The 24039-nt window shown below is 38.8% G+C and overlaps 1 protein-coding gene across 5 annotated transcripts in view; it reads left to right on the plus strand.

The window, feature by feature from the left end:
* The window catches only part of PIP5K1B (phosphatidylinositol-4-phosphate 5-kinase type 1 beta), a 283009-nt gene that overhangs the window by 211407 nt on the left and 47563 nt on the right, over window positions 1-24039 (plus strand). For all 5 annotated transcript variants that reach the window (XM_081066583.1, XM_081066581.1, XM_081066584.1 and 2 more), the window contains exon 13: window positions 2055-2199. In XM_081066583.1, coding sequence (XP_080922709.1) covers window positions 2055-2199 — 145 coding nt within the window. The remainder of the gene's footprint in view (window positions 1-2054; window positions 2200-24039) is intronic.

Raw genomic sequence — 24039 nt, forward strand, 5'->3', positions numbered from 1 at the left:
TACTAGGTTTTTAAAAAACTGAAGGCATGAAGAAGCAGTCAGTTCTGTGCTTCAAAGGCTTATCATAAGGGGTTGAGGGATCAGCTACCCAGTGTTTGGGTTATGTATGACCTGGGCCCACGTCAGTGGACGGATAGTGTTTTTCTATGTAATATCTACTCAGAGATAGATACTCTACTCAGGTAGCCTCTGATTTATGAAGTCAAGCCAAGTCGGCATTAGTCGTTCTCAGGTCACTTCAGTTCCATCTGCTTTAATATTTAGTGGCAATTCATTGAATCTGATGTGAGGTTATTTTTCAGACCCAGTTTTCAGTGTTATTGAGGGTTTTCATATTTTTCTCTGTGTTTAATGAGAAGGTGGGATCAAGATTGCTAGCCAGCTGTCATATTAAATTGAAGCCTTTCTCATTTTTGCCTTTTGCACCCTTTGGTTACTCATATTTTTATATGATTATCATCTGTTATTTTTAACAGCAGTTCTTTATTTTGACCTGAGTCGGAGGCAGAGCTGCACCATCTCATACATTTTAATGTGTATCCAGTCTTCTAGTCCGGAGTCCAGTCTTTCTGTGGTTGCCTCCTTTTTCCTCCATGCCTCAGTCTACCTCTCCATCTCTTCCCTTTCAAATCCAAAATCCCAAACCTCACACTCACGTACCAGTGCCTATTAGGATCAGTTCCCATTCACACACTTCCTGAAAATACATAATTTTGAATCTGTTGTGCCTTAAAAGGAATGCCAGAAACACCCTAAAGTTATATTGCATTTATTATTGTCTGTTTTAGTTTAGTCTGGGGGAATGATTAAAAAGAATCCACAATAAAGCATGGTGACACTAGTTGACAATACTGTTTATATATTTGAAAATTCCTAAGAGAGTAGATCTTAAAAGATTTCATCACAAGAAAAAAAATTATGTAACTCTGGTGATGGATGTTAACTAAATTTATTGTGGTGATTGTTTCATAATATGCACATGTATCAAATCATGTTGTACACCTAAAACGAATACAACGTTATATGTCAATTAGCTCTCAATAAAAAATAAAATATCTGTCTAGGTTAAAAAAAAATCAGCGTGACCCCAACTGCAGAATTTGAAGGACTGGATTTGAACAGTGTTCTCTCTCTGGGGACGTGCACGTCTCTTTTTAGAAAAGCTCTGTTCTGTGTGACTGGACCTTTAATTAAAGGACTGTCTGACCAATAATGGATGGCCAATAATGGATGTAAATTTGTCTAAAGTTTAGAATAAGATTTAAGATGACCCACATTCAACTCTTAAAAAAAAATAAAAAGAAAGAAAGAAACCACAGACTCAGATAAAGTAGGTATGGGTCACTGCTCCGCCTCAAATATTCCAACTTCCTGATGGGGTCGGGGGGGGGGGGGGGGGGGCGGTTCTTACATATGTATTTTTATTGGCACTGACATTTTGAAGAAAAAATAAGAGTTTTCTCATTTTTACAAGGGCAGACTTGCTCTTAAAATATGATGTCAAGAAGAGCAGTGGATAATGTTCAAAAGATATGTGTGGGCTCAAACAGGGTTAAGGTATAAGCCAGCTGTTGGGCTGTGAAGCCTGTTTCCTGGCTCTTAAAAAGTCTGAGTTCTTAGATCTAAATTGAGAATCACAGATATGTGCTTATCCTAGGAAGGGGAAAGCAGGGTCACTCTCTGTTTATGTATTTGCCAATCATCCTTTTAATCTCTGTCGAATTATCTCTGTAAGTCCCTCGGAGCTTTTTATGTCATCTTTTGAAACAGTAAATCACTTTATTAGGTTTTGAAAAGAACATAATGTCATTTCCATAAGCCATTTTGTAAATTAATGCAATTTCCTTTCTGTTTAACCTGTTTGCAAGAAGCTACTTTACATTTCTGCTGCAGTTCAGAAGAGCACAGTTAATTAATAATTTAATTTGCACCCTGATATGTAAAATTAATACTCATTTAAATTATTAAATTGACTCATTTAAATTATTACAGATACTAAAGCAGCATTTATTACGGAGATTCATGATTGTGTGTGTGTTGCTTTTGTTACGCAGCGCTGGGATCCCGACACAGGCCAGACCTGGTGCCTAGCACACCATCACTGTTTGAAGCTGCTTCCTTGGCGACCACAATTTCATCTTCTTCCTTATATGTCAACGAACATTATTCTCATGACAGGACTACGCTTTATTCAAACAGGTAATAGCGCGATCAAATTACCAATCTTGCTGTTACCATATCAACATCACTCGACTGATATCTCTGAATGAGAACATGCTGTCCCTAACAACCAGGATGTGCCTGGCTCCTGCTCTATGGGGAGGGGGAGGGGAAAGGGGCAAAGGAGGGGGAGGGAGAGGGAGAACATGCTTGATTCTTACTGTGGCAATAAATGCGTGTAAGGAAGACTCTCCTGATTTTTCTTTATAGTTAATCATTATGTCCTGTAGAGATTATATACTTGGTTCTGTGGAAGAAAACAGTCTTTCACCATTTTTATTTTAATACATTTAAATGTATTCTTCAGTTACAGTTGAGATACAATATTATATTACTTTCAACTATGCAGCACAGTAATTAGACATTTATATAACTTGCGAAGTGATCCCCTGCCTAGTCTAGTACCCATGTGACACCAAACATAGTTATTACAGTATTATTGACTGTATTCCTTATGCTGTAGTTCACATCCCCATGACTATTTTGTAACTACCCATTTGTACTTCTTACTCCCTTCACCTTTTTCACCCAGTCTCCCAACCCCCCTCCTATCTGGTAACCATCAGTTTGTTATCTGTATCTATTGTTTCTGTTTTGTTTGTTCATTTGTTTTCTAGATTCCACATATGAGTGAAATCATACAGTATTTGTCTTTCTCTGTCTGACTTATTTCACTTAGCTTAATACCTTCTAGTTCCATCCATGTTGTCACATATGGCAAGATGTGATGCCTTTTTATGGCTGCGTAATGTATGTACCACTTCATTATCCATTTGTCTGTCTATGGATACTTAGGTTGCTTCCATATCTTGGCCATTGTAAATAATGCTGCATTGAACATAGAGGTGCATGTATCTTTGCAAATTCGTGTTTTGGATTTCTTCAGATAAATTAAGTAGAATTGCTGCATCACGTGGGAATTCTGTTTTTAATTTTTTAAGGAACCTCCATACTTTTTTCCACAGCGGTTGCACCAATTTACAATCCTACCGACAGTGTATAAGAGTTCCTTTTTCTCCACATCCTCACCAACACTTGTTTGTTGATTTATTGATGGTAGCCATTCTGACAGGTGTGAAATGATATCTCATTGTGGTTTTGATTTGCATTTCCCTGATGATTAGTGGTGTTGAGATGTTTTCATATCTCTGCCAGCCATCTGTTTGTCCTGTTCGAAGAGAAGTCTATTCAGGTCCTCTGTCCATCTTTTAATTGTTTGTGTTTTTTGGTGTTGCGCTGTATGACTTTTTTTAATAAATTTTGGATATTAACCCTTTATCAGATGTATCATTTGCAAATATCTTCTCCCATTCAATAAGATGTCTTTTCATTTTGTTGGTGGTTTCCTTTGCTGTGCAAAAATTTTTCCGTTTGATGTAGTCCTATTTGTTTATTTTTTTCTTTTTCCATTTTATAATTACTTGTGAGTGGATTTTTTTAAGCAAGCACTCTTGGTTAAAGTTACACCAATAGTTGCAAAGATATCTGAATATTCTCTTTTTGTATGGGTGACCTTAGTGACTATAATACACAGACTAATGGCACCCCCAAAGTTGTCTTCATCCTGATCCCCAGAACCTGTGACTGGGTTGCCTTATATAGCAAAAGGGACTTTGCTCATGTGGTGAAGTTAAATATCCTGAGATGGGAAGGGTATCCTGAATGATCCCGATAGGCCAATTGTAATCACATGGTGCTTAAAAGAGGAAGATAGGAAGATTCGTGTCAGAGAAGATGTGATGCCAGAGTAGTGGTCAGAGGCAGAGAGAGATTTGAAGATACTACAGCTGCTGGCTTTGGAAATGGAAGAAGGAGCCACGAGCTAAGGAATGCAGGTAGAGAATCTTGAAGCCAAAAAGGCAAGGCCTCTACCTTAAGCCTCCACAAAGGAACACAACGCTTCCAACATCCTGAATGATAGGACTTCTGACTGCCGGAGCTGTAAGATAATAAATTTTTATTCTTTTAAGCCTCAAGATTATGATAATTTGCTACAGCAACAACAGGGAACTAATATAGTGACTCTCAAACATTTAATGTGACTTCGAGCATTGGGGTGGGTTACTGAAATTTCTAAAAGATAGAAGTTAATTTGTTATTAGATATTTTTCCTTTTTAAACAAAATGTTCCCAAACATTGGTTCTAGGAGAATAGAAAATGCTGTCTTCTCAAAGCGTTCACAACATTGTGGGATTAGCTGTTTTATTTACTTCTGTTTTTACATATACGATTTTGTAATTAGCTTTAATCCCAGAACGGGGACTACTTTGTAGACATTGTCAGTAGTTATCCGTTAATGTTGAACTAGTTCTTGTTGAAATCTAGCTCTTGAGTATCAAGGTCAAATTGGTGGAGGTAAAGTGCTTCTTACACTGTAAGCCATTTTTCACCTCCAGCCTGGCAGCTTGGTTCGCTTCCAGAAAAAGGACTCGGTATGGTAGATTCATTTTTAATATATGCATATTTATAGACTCTAGCTTAGTCCTTTGGCAAGTTAAGGTTTGTAGTTGGAGCTTCTGTAGAAATTCTTTTTTGTTGCTGTTTCCCTCTTTCTCAGCTAGATACGAGTTAGCTGATCACAGGTGAGGCAGCCTGTCTAGGTCTGGAGAAGTGGAACAAATCACCAGGTGAGCCACAGATTTTTAGCTGGGCTTCGGTTTGGATAGCTCTACTATCAGGGCCAACAAATAAGGCTCCATCATAAATTATTCAGCTCACCTGAACTGTAAGAGTAATTTGTTTAGCTTCCTTGGATTAGAAAAGTTTAAGGTGACTTATACCTAACATTAATGTGTACCTTGACTGTTCAAATTTGTTATGTAAATCAGTCAAGCTACAGTTTTTCCTGTCTGTAGTTCAGCTGAACAGCGTTCTTTTGCTCTCAAATATAAATAGCAGCCGAGAGATGGCTGAAAAGTCACAGGAAGTTCTTTGCAAGGTCAACAACAATTTTCATGTGAAGCCATGGTGGTTACTTACTGTTTGCTTCTGTTCTCATTATCAGGGACATGTACTTGGATATGCTATTAAATTATTTACTAGAACTTTATTTAAAGGGTGTTTTTGCTTGTTTTTGGTGGCTGTGGTTGTGGCTAAGTGTCCAGTCTCTTGGCCAGAAGTATTCAGCTCTTGGGGATGTGTAAGGTTCCCCCTGGGTCTGGCACTGCCCCCTGCTGACCCCCAGTCCTTCATGGCCAGCTTGGGAGCCCCCGTGCATGCTCGACTTTTGTAAACTCCAGGCCTGTGGTGTAATTCATGGTACTTTTATTTATGCTGACACTGGTTATAATATATGGTTGGATGGGGAAAACATCAGTGTTATCTATGATATTTTCCCCTTTCTTTTTTTGAAGCAAATTGTTTGAAATAAGTCTTCTTTGGCATTGTATCTCCAGGTTTAATTTGATATCTATCAGTCCAGGTTAGGTTTAGTTGCAAGAACAAGAAACCATTCTATCTTAAGTAGAAAGGGGTTGATAGAGGAAATTCAGTGCTTACAAGATCTGTGGAGAGACTGGGGCAGTGCACTCCCGGCTGGACATCAGGAAATGACTCCTGGAACACGTCACCCACCTGCCCCCCAGCAGCCCTGCAGCTTCTCCACAATCAAGCGGCTGCCCAGCCAACAGAATGCAAGCCAGAGAAAAGCATTTTGGTGAACCCAGAATGTTTTTAAAATAAGCTATCGTTTAAAAAGTCAGCAGTTTCACCAGAATACCCGGATTCATTTGAAAAAAATCACTAGCTTTGGCACCACTTGGTTCCACTGCCTCCTGCCATTTCTCAGCTGGAGAGGAAAAGCATGGGCCCCTCAGGTTACCGCCCTCTGCCTCATTCATCTCATTCATCTCTGCTTTTTGCCCTCCTCTCCTGTGGGCATTCCTGCTTTTAGCCTTGATGTAGGAGAGAAGTCAGAGATCTTAACCACTGCCTCAGGGAAATCATAAAGAAAGGTGCAAAGAAGGCACAAAGAACTCCCAAGAGAAATAATGGTGTGCCAGCTCCTGAGAATCAATATTCCCCTTCCCCACCCACCACAGCCAACCCTCACTGCTCAACAGGGAACCTTACTGGCAAACTGAAAAGACATGATCGTATTTTGTTTCTGTCATTTTTTCCCTTGAGTGGCCTCCTGGTCGTAGGGGTGTCTCTCGAAGCAATAAATGCACACTATGCTAAGCCTCATCTGCCCTACTAAGATTTAAAGTCTAATCCAGATAGCCTGGCAAGAAAATGAGTTGAATATTGATGTTATAATTCACATGTTTAGTTTTTCTCTTTCTTTATCTCTGAATCACTATTCTGTGGAAGCCAGTGGTCTATTTTCCCATTTTAACATTGTGTTATACATATCCACCCTTAAATAAGCTATATATACTGCAACTAGCGGTTGTCATTCTGTCATACTTTGTAGAAGGCTTAACTTTGAAAGGTGTTGATTAGTGCCTGGATGTCTCCACACCTAAATTATATGCTACGGTGGGAAACTGTTGTCTCTTTAACAAAACGATTCTTTTTTTTTTAAAAGGATTCTTCCTTGTAACTTCAAAAACGTCAGCAGCAATCCATTTTTTTTTTATGTAAAAAAAATTGACTAGGAAACAAAGGAAAAAATAGTGTTATTTTTAAAATATATATTTATTTAACCTGATGATTGGGAGTACATATTTTCAAGTTTCACTGCACAGTTCTGTGTTAAGAGTGCAATTCATGGGAATAAAGAGAAACTGTTATGGGTACATGCTTCCCAGTCAAATAGTAGGATTTAAATTCTGAATTTTTGATCCTTAAGTTTTTCTTTCCTAGGGGAACTGTTTTTTAAAAGAGCTATAAATTGAGCACTGAGAAATGCAGAGGTACATGTGTTTTATCTCAACATTAAGAACAATTTAATGTAATGTTGTGGAAATGTTGGTAGCAAAGCTGACACTGATTATGTGTAAGGATTGAAAACCCTACTGCATTCCAATGTAGTTACAGTTTCCCATCAAAGATGCCTTTACCAACATCCCCACTCTGTCCAGTGCCCTGTTTTGCTAGTGGCTATTCCTAATAGCTCGCTCACCCTGCAGACATTTGGAAGTTTATGAGAAGCGCAAATATATCAAAAGAAAAGCCACTGGTCATTTGCACATCAGTAGACAGCTGGAAAATCTCCCTAAATGACAAGTCTACCATTCTAGATCTCAGAGGCTGACCCAGTGGATCTGACCACAGGTCTGTGCCCCTTTCTTCCTGCCAGGAGAGTATCATAATACAGAAGTGGAACAGTTGCCTCTAGCCACAAGCCCCTCCCCACAAATTGCTTACCACTCAAATTTAAAGACACACGCGTAGAGCCAATCCCAACAAGGTTAGACAGACCCACTATCTTACAAATCTGTCTAAAAGATAAAGAAAGAGAAATGCAGAGATATGCATTATGTGACATATCCAAGGTCATACAATATGCTAGTAGGAGTCAAACTGGAACACACATCCCTGGGATCCAAGCCTCATGTTCTTTCTACCGTACCACCCTTCCATCATGGCCTCCAAAGTCTTCTGGTCTTATCTTTGCTGTGTATAATATGCATAGAAGGTTGATTGGTTGTTTTTTTTCCTAACATGAATTCTGGCCCTGTGTTTGAGCCAATTTTTGCTGCTTAATAACTAAAGTATTTCCAGTAGACAAAGGAGTGGGCTTATGTCCCTGTCTACTTATGGCATTTGTTCTAAAAGTGACTGGCTAAGTTTGCTTATTAAAACCATGATGGCTATGGGATCTTTTCTTTCATAGTACTAGTCATACTTCAGACCATCAATAATAGTTTAATTAGAATAACTACAATAATAGCTAGTTTTTGGACTGTATTAAGGGTCTGTGTTAATTTCTTTACATGCATCAAATCACTGAATTCACCCAGCAACCCTGTAAGGTGATTATATTTATTATCTTCAGTTTACGGATGAAGGATGCTTTGCAACATTAGGTACTTTTCCCGAGGTCAAATGGCTAAAAAGTAGAGCCATGGTTTCTGCCCACAGTCCTGATACAGAATATAAGGCACGAGCCTCAGCTATTCCACAGCTGCCCTCATCCATATTGTCAAACATCTCAGACAAGATGACTTTTAGATGATGCTGTTACTGGAAATTCGGTAACATATGCCCAAGTTCACTTCTTCCTCATTTGTTTTTGCCTTTTCTTTTCTCATGTGATTTTGAGTGAGGATTCTCACTTTCCAAGACGTCAGAGACTGAGTGTTCAGAGACTGAAAATATGACATATTAATTTAAATTCACAGGAAACCTAAAATAGGTATTTCCTCGAGTTTTTATTTCCAGTTCTCCAGGTGGACTCCAAATCGTTACATGATCATTGAGAAGAGACTTCTGTTACGTATGTGTCTGCTTGATTTAGAAAATCTTGTATCATCTGTTGACATAGTAAGGTTAGGAGGAACCTTCATTACCTACCTTGTTTCCCTAAAAATAAGACCCAGCCAGACAATCAGCTCTAATGCATCTTTTGAAGCAAAAATTAATATAGGACCCGGTCTTATTTTACTATAATATAAGACCAGGTATAATATAATATATATAATATATAATATAATATAATACCAGGTCTTATATTAATTTTTGCTCCAAAAGACGCATTAGAGCTGATTGTCTGGCTAGGTCTTATTTTCGGGGAAACACAGTGCAAGATAGAAGGAGAAGAAAGGTGTTGCAAGGACTTTCTAGTAATTTCAGTGTTCTAACCATAACCTCAGGGAAGGGCTAACACAGGCCTGCAGTACCTCCTGTGGCCATGGCAGCTACCTGCTACACCAGGATGTCAATCCAGGGCTGCACTGGGCCCTTGGAAGGTCTCTGCAGCCCTCCTCATAATGCTAAGATTGAATCTGACCTCTCCAGACTCTTTGTGTTTTTCTGCTGCTTAATCTGGTTACTCCAACCATGCATACAGACCTTCTTACTACCACCTCCGGCTGGGTCTTTCTCTTGCATTTTTATTATTATAAATCACCAATTAGGGTATTACCTCTCAAATTGCCACTTCTAGCAATCTAACTTTGGGCAAGTCAGTTGACCTTTATATGCCTGTTTCTTCATTTATAAAATATGAATTATTATACTTGTGCTCCAAAGGGTTATTATAAAGTTTAAATAAAATAATAATTGGAAAGCATTTATAATACCTCCTGGCACATAGTAAGCACCATCAAAGGATTTGTTAAAATAACCATGTCATTCCAGATTCTAACACCTGAGGCTTTCCAGTAAGTTCCACTGTAAGGGGCAAGATATAATTGTTCTTGGCAGAAAGCCATTATAGCATACTTTATTAGTTTTGACTGATAACATTCCAGTCAAAGAAACAGAAAACACACTTAGAATTTCAAAGAAAATTTAGTAAAGGGAATTGGTTACCGAGTGTGGAGAGGCTGGAAAAATGAAAGGAGATAGTCTCAGAAACCCAAATAAGCAACTGCAGGAGGCAGCTCCCAGCCCTGCTACCTTACCAAAACCTAGACTCACCAAAGAAGGTGGGCCCCACCTGGGCACCAGCTGCCACCTTAGGAGCAGAAACAGTGGAGGAGAATATCACTTAAAGAGCTGGGTTAGTGGCAGAGGCTCAGCCGCCTCCAAAGCCACCACCCAAAGAAGGAAGAAAAAAAAAAATGAGTGAGAGGCGGCTTCTCTCCCTCCTCCACATCTCCTGCCAGTGTCATCCACTGGTGGAACCTGGCAAAGGAGCCTGAGGAATATAGTTTGTGACTCTTTACCCCAGCATTGCAAAGCAGAGTTGAAACAGGATATAAATAACAGCCACAGTACACAGAGCAAAAACTATATAGATGTAAGATCTTTCACACACACAAAAAAAAAAAATTGCAAAAGTCAAAGCTTTACAAAGGTAGAATGTGTGTGCAAGCATAGAAATCGATTTAGACTCTTATAAAAGGAATCATAGGGACAATTTTTTACCATGCCAATGTAAGAGTAGTATAAAAGTAGCTGTGATTTTTTTTTTTAATGATCTGTGCAATTAGAGACTCCAGTATTTACCAACAAATCTGTCTGACGCTTTTCTGGTACTGTGCTAGAGAAGATGCAGATTATAAGTGTTCATAGAAATGATTTCGCTAATTCCAGGCACATGGCATAGATGAAAAGGTTCTTCAGCCCAAGAATTCCACAAAGATTTGTAAGCCTGGGGAACCCTGGTGAAGCCATCTCTGATAGAGCAGGAGATATAGTTTGGGCCAGGATAGTCATCACTCATGCTCTAGCAAAATATCTTTATTTTATTGCCATTCCATCTCATCAACCAAATATAACTCAGTCTGGAACAAGCACACAGTGGGAGGAGAGGGTGATATGGTGTCACTTCCTTTCTTCTTATGGTGAAAAGAAGGATTTAGTTAACTTTTCTCCAGTGACAGGAAACTAAGTCCCCAAGCAAATGATGATACATGTTTGGGAGAGAATAACACTCCGGAGAGTTCTGAAGCAGAAACCTGCTTTGTTACCCAGTCTCTCATTTTAGGAATTAGGACCATCTTCGTCATGCTGAGATTACAGATGACCCTAAAAGTGGTGTCACGTCTCTCTCCAGTTGTTACTGGGGCACCTGCAGATAAAATTGGAGGCTGATAGAAGCTTCTTAATATGCCTGTTAGTTTAGCTTCCCCTCCTCAACGCAGGGGAAATTAAAGAAGGTACATCACATAGTCTGCATCTGAATTTTACTAGATGCCTTTTTTTTGTTTTTGAGTTTGTTTGTTTTTTACAGATTACAGAATTACTTCTGAAGTGATTAGCTTTTCAAATGATCCCTCATATATTTTGGCATGGGCAGGAAATTGAAGTGAATTTTTCAGCTCTCTGGCATTTTATGAAAAATAATTTAGGATTCAACATTAATTCAAAAAACGCTTACTTTTTTTGATGAATTGGTACATGGTAATATTTACTAGGTGCTTTTCATGTATTAAAATTTTTTAATAGATCCAATTTATGGGTAAGAGATATTGAAAAAACAAAAAGGCAAATGTTGGCCAGCCTTTGGATATCCTATCTTTTCAAAAATAACATCTTTCGTCAATTTTCTGACTTTTCATTCTGAGACCAAAAAACTGCATCTCTATTTCCCTTGATTTCAGCCACAAGTGCTACTTTCTGGAAGAATGGTTTGCTGGTTGTAGATGTATCTCTGTAGACCCTTCCCAGTCCTCTGCCCTCCTTCATTGAAATATCTAGAGAAATGCTTCTCAACGTATGATTGGTTCCTCTATCTAGATGTTAGTGCACTCCTCAAGGAATCCTTATGCACACTCGAGTTTAAGAACAAAAATTCTTTGGAGATACTCCTCTCCTTTTCTATATGTACTGAAGACGGAAACTATTTGCCTTGTTCAGCTGAAACACAGATGGGATTATTCAAGGAATTAAGAGGATGTAACATGTAATGCCCATAATACAAAAACCATAGCAAACTGGATGGGTTTTCAGATTATAGTGAGGAGACAGGACCTCAGTTCCTTTCTCGTACCTCAACCCACCCTGGACGTACCCTAAACAATGGTTTCCTTGCCTTAAAGGTAGTTTAGGTTAGTAGCACGCCTGGGGAATACCCCAGCCTGCCCCAAACCTACTTCTCAGTCCAGCCCGTCTGACCTCAGACCAAACTACCTTTCCGCTCAGCAGCTATTCTTTTTTTTTTTAATTTAAAGTTTATTGGGGTGACAATTGTCAGTAAAGTTGCATAGATTTCAGGTGTACGTTTCTGTAATACATTATCTATATCTCACATTGTGTGTTCACCACCACCCAGAGTCAGTTCTCTTTCCATCACCCTATATTAGACCCTTTTACCGTTTCCTAGAGCCCTCCTTCCCCCTTACATTCTGGTAACCCCTAAACTATTGTCTGTGTCTATGAGTTTTTGTTTCTTCATTTGTTTGTCTTGTTCTTCTGTTGTTTTCAGTTTTATATACCACATATCAGTGAAATCATATGGTTCTCTACTTTTTCTGTCTGACTTATTTCGCTTAGCATTATACTCTCAAGATCCATCCATGTTGTCACAAATGTTCCTATATCATCTTTTCTTACCGCCGAATACTATTCCATTGTGTATATGTACCACAACTTCTTTATCCATTCATCTATCAAAGGACATTTTGGTTGTTTCCATGGCTTGGCCACCGTAAACAAAGCTGCAATGAACATTGGCGCACACAGGTCTTTATTCTCGACATCTCTGAGTCTGCAGAGATCCTGGACTCAGCAGTGGCCAAGCAAAGTCATTCTCTGTAGGATCTCATGGGCTTCACTGACCGTCTTGTTCTGCGTACAGATCCATTTTGTCCTTCCGAAGTTGCCCTCTCAGTCCTGACCATTTCCCTCTGCCTTTGATTTCTCCGCATCCCACTCAATAGCGATTTCTACCCTCTGGCTAAGCTGGTCTCATACAAGTTGGTGTCTTGCTCCTGCCCAAATGGCCCCACACAGGGCAGCACCACGGGTTTGTCCATATCAGCTGCTGTGGCCTCTCTCTGAGGTGTCCCCTTTCAGCCCATTTGCCTTCTGAGCCATCGCCTCTCTTCTAGCTCTGATATCACATACAACGTAGTGGTAACTGCCCGGGCCTGAGAGCCATGATGGGTGAACTTCCTCCAGGCTCACTTTACCAGTTCCTGCTGTTTCTCCTCCACCCCTGGCACCCTCTGGTGCCAGGCTCTGCCAGAAGCCAAAGTTTAATTTTGCTTCTCTGATGTACCTGAAAGGTATCCAAAGAACAACAAATTTAATTTCTTCCAAGGCTAGAAGAAAGTCGAACCCTGACATACCTGTTTCATCCTTCTTTTGTCTGTGGAATTATCTCCACAATAGCCTGCTCTATCTCCCAATAATTTAGATGACTTGTTTATCTTTGCGGGGAGGAATTTCACGGTGGAAGTCCACAGTAAATCTGCTACAGAGGACTTATTAATGTCAGAGAAACTAACAGACCCAGCCCCCCATGCAGGCAGACTGAACACATCTGCACAATCAGCCTTTTGCTTCTGCTAGCTCATGATAGTCTGGGTAAGGGGAGAATTAGGAGAATTAGATAAGTGTAATGAGGGACTTAAGAAGCAATGATAAAAATCCCAAGTCAGAATAATATTAATCCAAAATATAATCATTTAATATCCTACTTTCAAGGATAAAGTAATAAAAATGAAATATATAATGATGTAAAGGAGCTCATTATTTTTCTAGCCAGTCATGTTAAAAATTAGTGTTTGGAAGGTCACAAAAAAACTTTAAAATCACTGGACTTGTTTTGGCTAAAATGAAAATGTCACCCTGATGGCTAGTCGGAGAAAAATCAGTTAGAATTTGTCTGTTCTTTCATTCTTTCTCATCACACTGCACGAGTGCTTCTGCATGTTTAAGCATGTAGTTTGGGAAAAGGAGTTTATCTTTTATTCATATGTGGGTGCATCTGGGTTGCTGCCCTACTAGTTCTAACTGCTGTCACTGGCCATTTTCTTTGCCGTCACTGAGTTGTGACATGAGGGAAGGCAGGCTTATTCCAAGGCTAAGGCAACGCTAATTTGTGAAATGGATCAAGTTTTTACTTCTTTGCGTTTTTCCTGCCCACCCTCCTGATGTTTTTCCAATCCTAGTAGCATGACTGGTCCTGAAAGAATCATGGTACTTTGGAAATGGAAGGGACTTTTTGACATCCAGCTCTTTTATTTTTATTTTTGTATCAAAATTCTATACACCAAGTTTAACAGGCGTATAATTGTAAAAAGTTTTTTTAGGAAATTGAGCACATCTTGTTCACATCCCCTATACTTTATTGTCCCCGGATGCAACCACCTTGGGCTCTTTTAGTTGATTCATTTGACTATTAAGGCCATGTCTCTAAATAGCATGATTGGGGTGGCCAGTTAGCTCAGCTGGTTAGAGCATGGTGCTGATAACACCAAGGTTACCAGTTCAATCCCCACATGGGCCACTGTGAGCTGCACCCTCCTTAAAAAATAAAGAAATAGATGATAGATAGATAGATAGATAGATAGATAGACAGATAGATAGATATGTTTATATTGCTGTTTCTTGATCGTTCTAATAAATAGTTTGAACTAATAAATAGTTCCGGTTTAGGCGTTAGCTAATAACTTCCCACTTTAGAAGATAAAGATTTAACTGTCTTTGGCCGACACCACACCACCACTTCATGCATCCTTCCCCTCCCTTCTCCATGATGTAACTGCACTGGGACACCCTTGTAATCATCCAATATAGTTACATCATGGTTGTGCTTAGATCTATATTGAATGTTTTATTATGATTCTGTGAAATACTATGTTTGATTTTTCTTTTCTGTATGACATTTTTGCTTTCCTTATAATAAATAGTCATCTCCTCTTTTTGTTTGCTTAGCTTTCTTTGTATTTGTTCTTAATGGAATCCCAAACTCTCCACTAATTGTCTTAATTGCTTCTCAAACTGTTTAGTTGTATCAAGTCTTATTAATTTCATTGTCTTCCTGAAAATTCCCCCAAAGCCTTCTGACCTGCTCCAGTCTGGACCGATTGTCCGCTAGGGCCGGAAGCACATATGTTAATTTGGAATCTCCCTTTCTCTACCATCCTGGGTATCCTAATCACCTCTGGTCTGTGTTGGTTTCTGTTTATCATATCCTGTGTCTTCCTTTTTCTTGTTTTACTCCCTCATTTCTGTGGAGCACATCCTTCAGTATCTTCCTAAGAAAAGGATTCATGGGGGGCAAAATATCCAAGGCCTTGCATGTCTAAACAAGTCTTTAACCCTAATACTTGACTGATACGTTTGTTGATATAGAACTTTTTATAATATTTTTTTCAAAATTGTGAAGCCTTAGCTCTATTATCCCAGTTTCTGATTAACATCGAGAAATCCAGTGCTGTTCTTATTCCTTATATTCTATATATGGCCTGTATTTTTTTTTCCAGAAGCTTATAATCTCTTCAGTTTGCCCCTAGTGTCTCAGTGTTTCACAATGATATGCTTTGATGTGAGTCTATTTTCAACCATTGTGTTGAACATTCAGAGGGCCTTTTCAATTTGTATCATCATGCTTTTGAGTTTGAAATTTTCCTAACCATTTTTTTGTTTCCTCCCCCTCTACTTTATTGTTTTTTGCAATTCTTTTATACATATAGGATCTCCTGTATTTATCCTCCAATTTACTTTTCTTTCTTTGTTTTCCTCTATTTGTCTCGCTGTTGTACTTTCTTGAGAGAGTTCCTCTACTTTATCTCCTAATCCTTCCACTTGACATGTGTTCCATCTGCCTCACTTCTTTGTCTATAAATTAAGAGAGGCCCAAAAGTTGCTGAGTGAGGATTCTGAGGTTGCAACATAAATTAATAGCAGATCCGGAACTAGGACCAGCACTTCCTTACTCAGGGCAGCTTCTTTCAAAATAATGGATTCACCCACAATAAGCATGTTCCTGGTTCAGTGTCAAAGAGTTTAAAAGGCTTTTTTTGTAAAGAGTCCTTTATATTTTTGCTTTGATTGGTATCTCATGAGGAGACAGCAGATCAGGAAGCGTCTAAGGTCTTCCCAACACCTTCATGCTCCACAGGCAAGCCCCACACAAGGGAAGGGCTAGTGAAAACTGTTGATAAGACAGCAGTGGCTATGCTAAGTTATCCTGCATTTAACTTTTGTGCTTTTTCAATTTTCCATGTAACTGGAGTTGTCCCAGGTCTCACCAACATGTGGGAACAAATGGGATTACAGCCAGATACCCAAATTCCTCTGGTGCTTGCCACATCTGCTGTGCCAAGGACCCTCCAAATATGCCTGTAAGTCTCCAGAGGTGTCTCCTGGGTGCTCAGCAACAAGTCCAGTCCCATTGAGAGCCATCACTTCTCCTTCATCCCTCAGCAGGTACCACAGTCTCCCACCAGTCATCAGAGGTCCCATCTACCTTCTGCTGGGCCTCTCGCCTCGCCCTCCACACAGGAGTCCCAAAGGTCCTGGAGCTCTGTCACATGTCGGAGAGCACCCTTACTTGTCAGAGGGGCCCCAAAGCAATACTACTTGGGCCTGATGTTTTATAGACTTTTAGTCAAATAGCTTTTTCTGGTTTTTCCTTCAAGCTCTCTTGCCTGCTCACACTGTCCCTCTCCCCGCTCCCACTCTGTGACTTTGTCTCTCTCATCCTAGGAACCAATCCTGAGTCCTTATGGTTAGCCTGCTACAGTGAACTACATAACTAAGACATGATTCAGTGCATTTGCTCTCATAGACCTTCCTCAACCCTCAGCAAACAGACTTGCACTGGGCCTGCCCACCAGAGAGATCTAAATCCTACAAATAGACATTGCTTCATCCCAGAGTCTCAGGCTCAGATCCTTACCCCATCTATTCATATAGATAATACACATACTCACATACGTTAATCCAACATCCCCAAACATTGGGAGGGCCTTCTAGCCATAGGAGGTTGTATAGGACTCTAGAGAGGATGGAAGAGATGGAAAATGTATGCTCTTGAGAAACTCTGTTTATATAATTAGATACAATAGAAAGTGAGTGGTATTTAGTTCAAAGAAAATTCTATGCGAAGTGAGTTGGAGGACAGAGTAGGAAAGATGATTTGCCCGGAGCTGTCTGTGGTGCCTGTGGCACAGGAAGAGTGCTGCAAGCAAACCTGCATGTCCCGGGTAATGTGGTCCATTGTCTCTGGCAAAATAAGGACCCAGAAAATGTTTCTTCCTTATCCAATGCTACTTTTAAAATGCTTGTCTTGGTTGAACGAAGAAGGAATCCTGAAAAGGGAAATGCTGTTTTATTTAAAAGTTTAATTCCAGGAAGCTGTGTGTTGATCACTTGCTTCTAGCCATGTTTGTAACAATGCTTATCCGTCTACTTTTTCAAGTGCAGACCGATGCACTGAGCTTATCACCGCAGGGACTGTGAGATAGCAGGGTTCTCCAATTTGCTCTGAATTGTCATTCAGTCCCATGTGTCATTCTGTGGTTGGGAGATTTAAAATTCATTTCCTTGCCTCAGTGACATGGAAACCGTTCTTAATAAACAAGGGGCTCCCACATAAAGCCCTCTCAGTGTGATTTCTGGAGAACAAGGGAACTGGATGTTTTTGTTGAAGAACTTACAGCTCTCCGATGTAACCGGAGTGTGGCATCTCTTTGCCAAGACAGGAAGACAGGTCACCTGGGAGCTGGCCTCAGATTTAATATTGACATGAATTCTGCAGGATAGTGAGAGCTTCATATTTTTATAGCACTTACCTAATCATATGTATGAAGCCTTTTGCTAAACATGGAAGGTAATTTTTTTGAAAACTGCTGAGTTCTGGCTACTGTTAATGCACAGTTTTCACATATTTTGTTGATGATAATAATCCTAAGAACATGTTATAGATGCCTGCTCTACACTATTTAGTCTGCTGAGCATTCCACAGATATTATTTTATTTAATGCACTTGTCACCCCTATAAGGTAAGCACTGGTAGAGTGACTAAAAGGGACTTACTTTAGAAACATACATGACAGGGACATAAAACAGTCAGTGATTAGCAAGGCCGTGTGTATCCAAGCCTAAGACTATAAAAAACATAACTTCAACAATAAAATGAACTTCGAGATACTAATGAAATTTTTTCCTTTAAAATCTGTAATTCTTCAACCATTTATGAATATAGTCTCAGATACATCACTTGAAAGCATTCTTATTTTGGGGTCTCATGAAATGTAACCTTTGTCAATTAGAAAGTGGTCCCCATAACTGAGAAAAAAGAACACAAGTTAAATAGCAAATAGTCCAATCAGTGGAATCCTATGATGTGCTTTAAACTTAGATCATGGTTTCTTTGTATGTAGTATACGTTACGTTGCTAGAGAACGGTCAGTATTTTATGAAGTCTTACCACTTTGCATTGAGAAGTAGAAGTGAGCCCAGTAACAGAAATGCTTTCAACCCAAGTAATAGAAAACGCAATAGAAGGCACAACCTATATGGTGAGGCCCACTGGTGAGCCACAAAGAGATGAGCAGAGATGTTTATCCTCTGGCAGCCAAAGCCCCCAGGAGTCTCCTCCATGTTTCCAATTTATCATGTCCTAAGAATGTCATGACACTACAAAGGTTGGGCAGTACTGGCCTAAAATATTATAAAGGATATTTGTCATTTACTTGACATAAAGTTCAGAAATATGCATTCCAGGGTGAGTGCAGCTGCCCAGTGACATGGATCCAGGCTCTTCCCATCTTTGTGCTTTGCCATCATCTGCTTTTGGTTTTCGCTTCTCCTCTTTGTTGCCCCGTAGTCATAAGATGGCTGCAACAGCCTTAGACATCATGTCCTCACTCCATGGGTTTATGCAAAAAAGAAACAAAAAGCAAAGAAAACAAGGGAGGGTGTTTCTCATCGCAACATCTGTTGTTTTACCCATATGAAGGGGACCTGGGGGGAGCTCTCCCAGTCGTGCCCCTAGCAGATCACATGACCACCTCTTGCTGCCAAAGAGACTGGGAAGAGGCCTACCTGTCCTAACACTACTGATTTCCACCCACCACCTGAACTCAAAATTGGGCGTTCTGTTAACAAAGACAGACAGCTATGGTGGTCGTATAAGCACCAGTGGTAGTGCGAAACAGCCTGTAAGGAAGAAGCCAGGATTTAAAAAAAAAAAAAATTTGATGAGGCCTATTTTCTGCTTCTTAAATAATTATTTAGACTGTTTCTGCTTAAATATCACCCACGCAATCATTTACCCATGAAACTGAAAGCCTCCTCTGTGGAAGTGGGTTTGAAACAGAGCATCCTACAGATAAGAGAAAGGTTTGTGCAAATATTAGTCAAAGAAATTTCAGTTTTCTCAGAATTCATTTTCATTCAGAGACAAGCAGCAGTGGTGATTTGTAGCTTTGAGTAGTAGAACTAGGTATGATTTTTTTTTTTTTTTTTTTTTTGCTTTTTGTCCTCCTGTTCAATAGTTTACTAATTTTTTCAACATGTATTACATTTGCAGTGAAACGCCATTAATATTTTTAATTATTTTTAAATCTGCTGGGCTCTTCAGAATGTTGCGTGAGGTGTCAAGAGTTGGACGACACAGCTCATTTTGTTTCATTTCTTAAACATTAAAATGAAAGTTATTGTAATACAAATGTCTCACACCACAAGTTTTAAAAGGTTAACTTTTATTTATTCAAGTTGTATTAACTTTGCATATTTGGAGATTTTTTTTCTCATTTACTCAGAATTCACAGAGCAAAGTATTATTTTTTATTGTGTTGCAAAGACCGTATCAGAGATACGTGGCACAGAGTGGAGAAACTGAACATAACCATTACCTTTGATTAATTGATAATTTTTAGAGAATTGTTTCATAATATTCCCAGTGCTAACTTGAAGAAAAAAGAATAGGAAGGAAGGAAGGAGGGAGGGAAGGAGGGAAGGAGGGAAGGAGGGAGAGAAAAAGGGAGGGAGGGAGGGAGGGAGGGAGGGAAGGAAGGAAGGAAGGAAGGAAGGAAGGAAGGAAGGAAGGAAGGAAGGAAAGAAAAGGAAGGAAACACCAGCCACCGAGGATTTTTCCTTGATAACTTGAAATCTTGGATTTGAAAAATAGAAATAATACTGAAGCAATTTTTAGTCTATGATAAGGAATAAACTTTTTCAACTTTGTGAATTTATTTTCTGATTACAAAAGTTATGTAAGAATTATATAGGGTAGGGAATTTGGGAAAAAAGTAGTTTTTCTTAATCCCACCATCTTCATACAATTTTTAATGCTTTTGTAAACCCCAGTCAAGCTCTTTTCAGATATCTGTGGTTCGTTATATTATTGTAATCATAATGTAAATGCCACTTTATATTATATCCTCCATATTTCTAGGACACTAAATATTCTCTTCATATTTCTTTTCATGTTTTCATAGGCTTTATTTTTATCAAGGATATACTTTGATAAAAATATATCCCATTCATTTCCCACCCTGATTTCCTCCTCACCAAAGGTAATCACTTTTACCTTGTTCATCTAACTTTTTGGCTATTTTTCTCTGTCTCCTTGTGGGAGAGGGGAAATCCCCTGTTCTTGGTTTTTATGACTGATTGAATAATTTAAATGACATAAGGCGATTCACAGGAGGAAATCAAGTTCTAATACATACACACAAGGAAGTCTCATAAGCATGAAGAATCCCAAATACAGTAAGGCAAAATGAGATATATATGTCCTTCTGGACAAAGGAGGAGGTAGGGGCCTAGGATTTCAAAGGGAAGTAAAGCAATTCAGGGGTAAAGGAAGAGTTAATGTTTAGTAAACAAATGTTTGCTACTCCACCCAGATGCAGTGGGACACAGAGGACTTGGATCAAATGGACCTATCCACCACACCTAATTCAGATTAAGCTATACTGTGTTTCCCCGAAAGTAAGACCTAGCCGAACAATCAGCTCTAATGCACCTTTTGGAGCAAAAATTAATATAAGACTTGGTCTTATTTTACTATAATATAAGACTGGGTTTTATATATTATGATATAATTAATATGATATAATATAATATATAATATAATATAATTAATATAATATAATATAAAATGCTGAGTCTTATTTTACTATAATATAAGACGGTCTTATATTAATTTTTGATCCAAAAGACGCATTAGAGCTGATTGTCCGGCTAGATCTTATTTTCGGGGAAACAGATAGTTATCTATGGTGACAGCTCCTTCAGAACAAATCTCTATCTTAAATTCGTTTAGACAGAGGGAAGGTCAGAGTTTCTTCTTGAGCCTTCCAGGACTTAAATATAATCGGCTTAAAATAATCAATATTCCAAAGAGGCATATTTTGGAGTGGTAAATGCTGCTCCCTTTCATCTCTAAACAAAATGCTTATTTTGATACTTCATGGGTTTTTTTTGTTCTCACTTTGGGAGAGGATAATATAGCTCTCTTTTATCACCCCTGCCTCCCACTAACCCTTTTCATCCCCTTTATCCTCCTAGTAGAGTTGCATCATAATTTTGGTTACATTGTTATATACCTTATTATGTCATAAACATAATCATTACTTTTGTAAAGTATCATTACTTTTCCTTGTATTTTTACCCAAATGAATGAGGTTCTGTTATATTTTGTTTACCAAGTAGTCTATGTACATCTTACTAATTGAATCTCAAGCTCTTCACTAATGTCTAATTGGTTCAGATGCATCAGACATTGCATCACTGTCATTCGCCTGAAGAATCTCTCCCCAGAGCCTTCTGACCTTATCGAGTCTGCTTGCTGTGCCTAGTGCACAGCTGTCATCCTGGGAACTTTCTTCACCTTTGTTCTGAGGATTCCCTTTGGTTTTGGTGTTGGCACCCCTGCTTCATAGTTCTCATATCTTCTGCTTCTTCCTCCCTTGTTTTTGTGGAGCACATCCTTGAGTACCTTTTTAGCAAAGGATTCATGGGAAGTAAAATTTTTGAGATCTTGCGTGTCTGAAAATGTCTTTATGCTAACCTCACTTGTAAGTAATAATTTGGCAGGGTATAGAATTTTATTTTGGAAATAGTTCTCCTTTAGGTTTTTAAAGGCATTGTTCCATTGTCATCAGGTTGCTATTGAGAACTTCAAAGTCATTCTGCTTCCTGATTCTTTGCATAGGACCCATTTTTCCCCCACTCTCTGAAAGTTTAGATCTCTTTTTTTGATAAAATGCCTTGGAGTGGGTCATATGTTCATTACATTTTAAAGTATACTCAAGGGACTTTTCAGTCTGTGCACTCATGTCCTTCAGGCGTAGGAAATCTTTTTATAAAAATTTTATTGTTTCCTTTTTTGTTTTTTGTTTTTAGGTCCAGGATATTTTCTTGATGATTTCCTTGCTTCTGTTTTCTCTCTTCTCTTTTTCTATATCTCCTCATTTGAAAATTGAAATTATTTGACTGGTCTTCCATATTTCTGTTGCTTTTTCCTGTCACCCTGTCCCTGTGCTCCATTTTGGGGTGGAATTTCCTCAATTTTTCATACAACCCTGTTATTGAGTCATTTCTACTATTATATTTTTATTTTCCAAGACCTCTTTCTTGTTTCAATTATTTGTTTTTTAAGTATCATATTCTTTTACTTCATAGTTACAGTAACTTACCTGAGGATGTAATTGATAATTGAGATGTGGGTTTTTGGCATTGTCCTTTCACAGCACAATCTCAGTTTCCCTCCAATTAGTATTTTCCTGGTTTTCAACCTCTATTACAATAGTGACTTTTATCAGCTTTCTGGTAATCCTTGATTGTCCACTTATACTGAAAAGTGTGCCCCTACAAATCTGTAGAGACAGAAAGTAGATTAGGAGTTACCTAGTGTTGGGGGAGTTGAGGAAAATGAATTACTGCTCAAGAGTATAATTTTATTTTTGGAGTGATGAAAATGTTCTACAATTGGCTGTAGTGATAGTTGTAGTTATAGCTGAATCTACTTAGACAGTAGTACCTCTGTTTTTGAATGTCTCCGTTGATGAACCTTTCTGTTTACGGACGCCGTAACCCCGGAAGTAAATGCTTCAGTATTCAAACACGCCTCAGAAATCGAACTTAACACATGGATTCCGCTGAGTGCAAGATCCTGAGGCCTACCTGCCGGCTGTTTTCGAACGTTTCAGAACTTGAACATGGCTTCTGGAACGGATTACATTCTAAAACCAAGGTACCACTGTATTTAAATATATTTTAAAACCATTGGATTGCACACTTTATATGGATCAATTTTATGGTGTGTGTATAATATCTCAATGAAACTATTTCAAACAAAAAAGTAAGACACAAACTAGATTAAAAGCTTCAAGCACATGGCTGGGGCTTGTCCTCTGTGGGTTTCACTGTAGAGTGATCTGGCTGAGCCTGTTTAGTTGGGGGAATCTCTGATCCCAGTATCTTTGTCTTTCTTCTTGAATTGTTTAGATTCCCTAAGAAAAAAAACTACCAATCTTCAGTGCCCTCCACCTAAAATATCTGGCTGCCAGTTTTCTGGGAGCTGAGTAAGGGAAGACAGCTGTCTCTGAATCCAGCAGACTTAACACCTAACCTCATTTTCAGTATGGTCCCTTAACCCTCCACTGTACCTAGAGACCCCATCAGTCCAGAGACCCTCTGTTCTATCCATTGTAGAGAATAAATCCTTTTTTTTATCACCAAGGTTGAGAAAGGCCAGTTGCCCCATGGTAGGCAGTGGAGAGATGATCTGCCTGCTTCTTAATCAGACTTACAATCAAACATACTTATCTTATTTGTCCCCCAACTCATACAGACATTCAGAGATGCCTGGTACCTTCAATTCCTGAGTTTTTTGAGAGTTCTGTGAATCAGGTTGGTTCTAGGCTTTTTCCTCTATTTTGTGTTTTTCAGTAAGAAACAGGTGAAAGCATGTGTCTGCACCATTTTTACCTGAACATAAATACACTTTTGCCTTCTGCAGTTATTCAGGGACATAACTATATATGATTGAGATTTTTTTCACTTAAATTCTGATTTGGAAAAAAAATAAAACAAAGTAAACATTTGCTTCTGGATAGAATACTCCTGTTTGATGCAGAATCTAAAGATTTGACAATACCAAAAAAGGAAATATTAATATTTTTCATATGCAAATGGAAAAATTAATCCTCTCTGAATTCAGAGAACCAGGAAAGTGCATTCAAAATTTTAAGGCTTATAATGAACTGATTTAAGATAAATAGATGAAGTTAGCTTCTTCTCAAGTTATGAAGCATTTCTTTACCTTAGCAAGTGATCAAAGTTCTCAAATTCTGACT

The sequence above is a fragment of the Rhinolophus hipposideros genome, assembly GCF_964194185.1.
Source record: "Rhinolophus hipposideros genome assembly, chromosome: 11".
NCBI classification, from domain to species: domain Eukaryota; kingdom Metazoa; phylum Chordata; class Mammalia; order Chiroptera; family Rhinolophidae; genus Rhinolophus; species Rhinolophus hipposideros.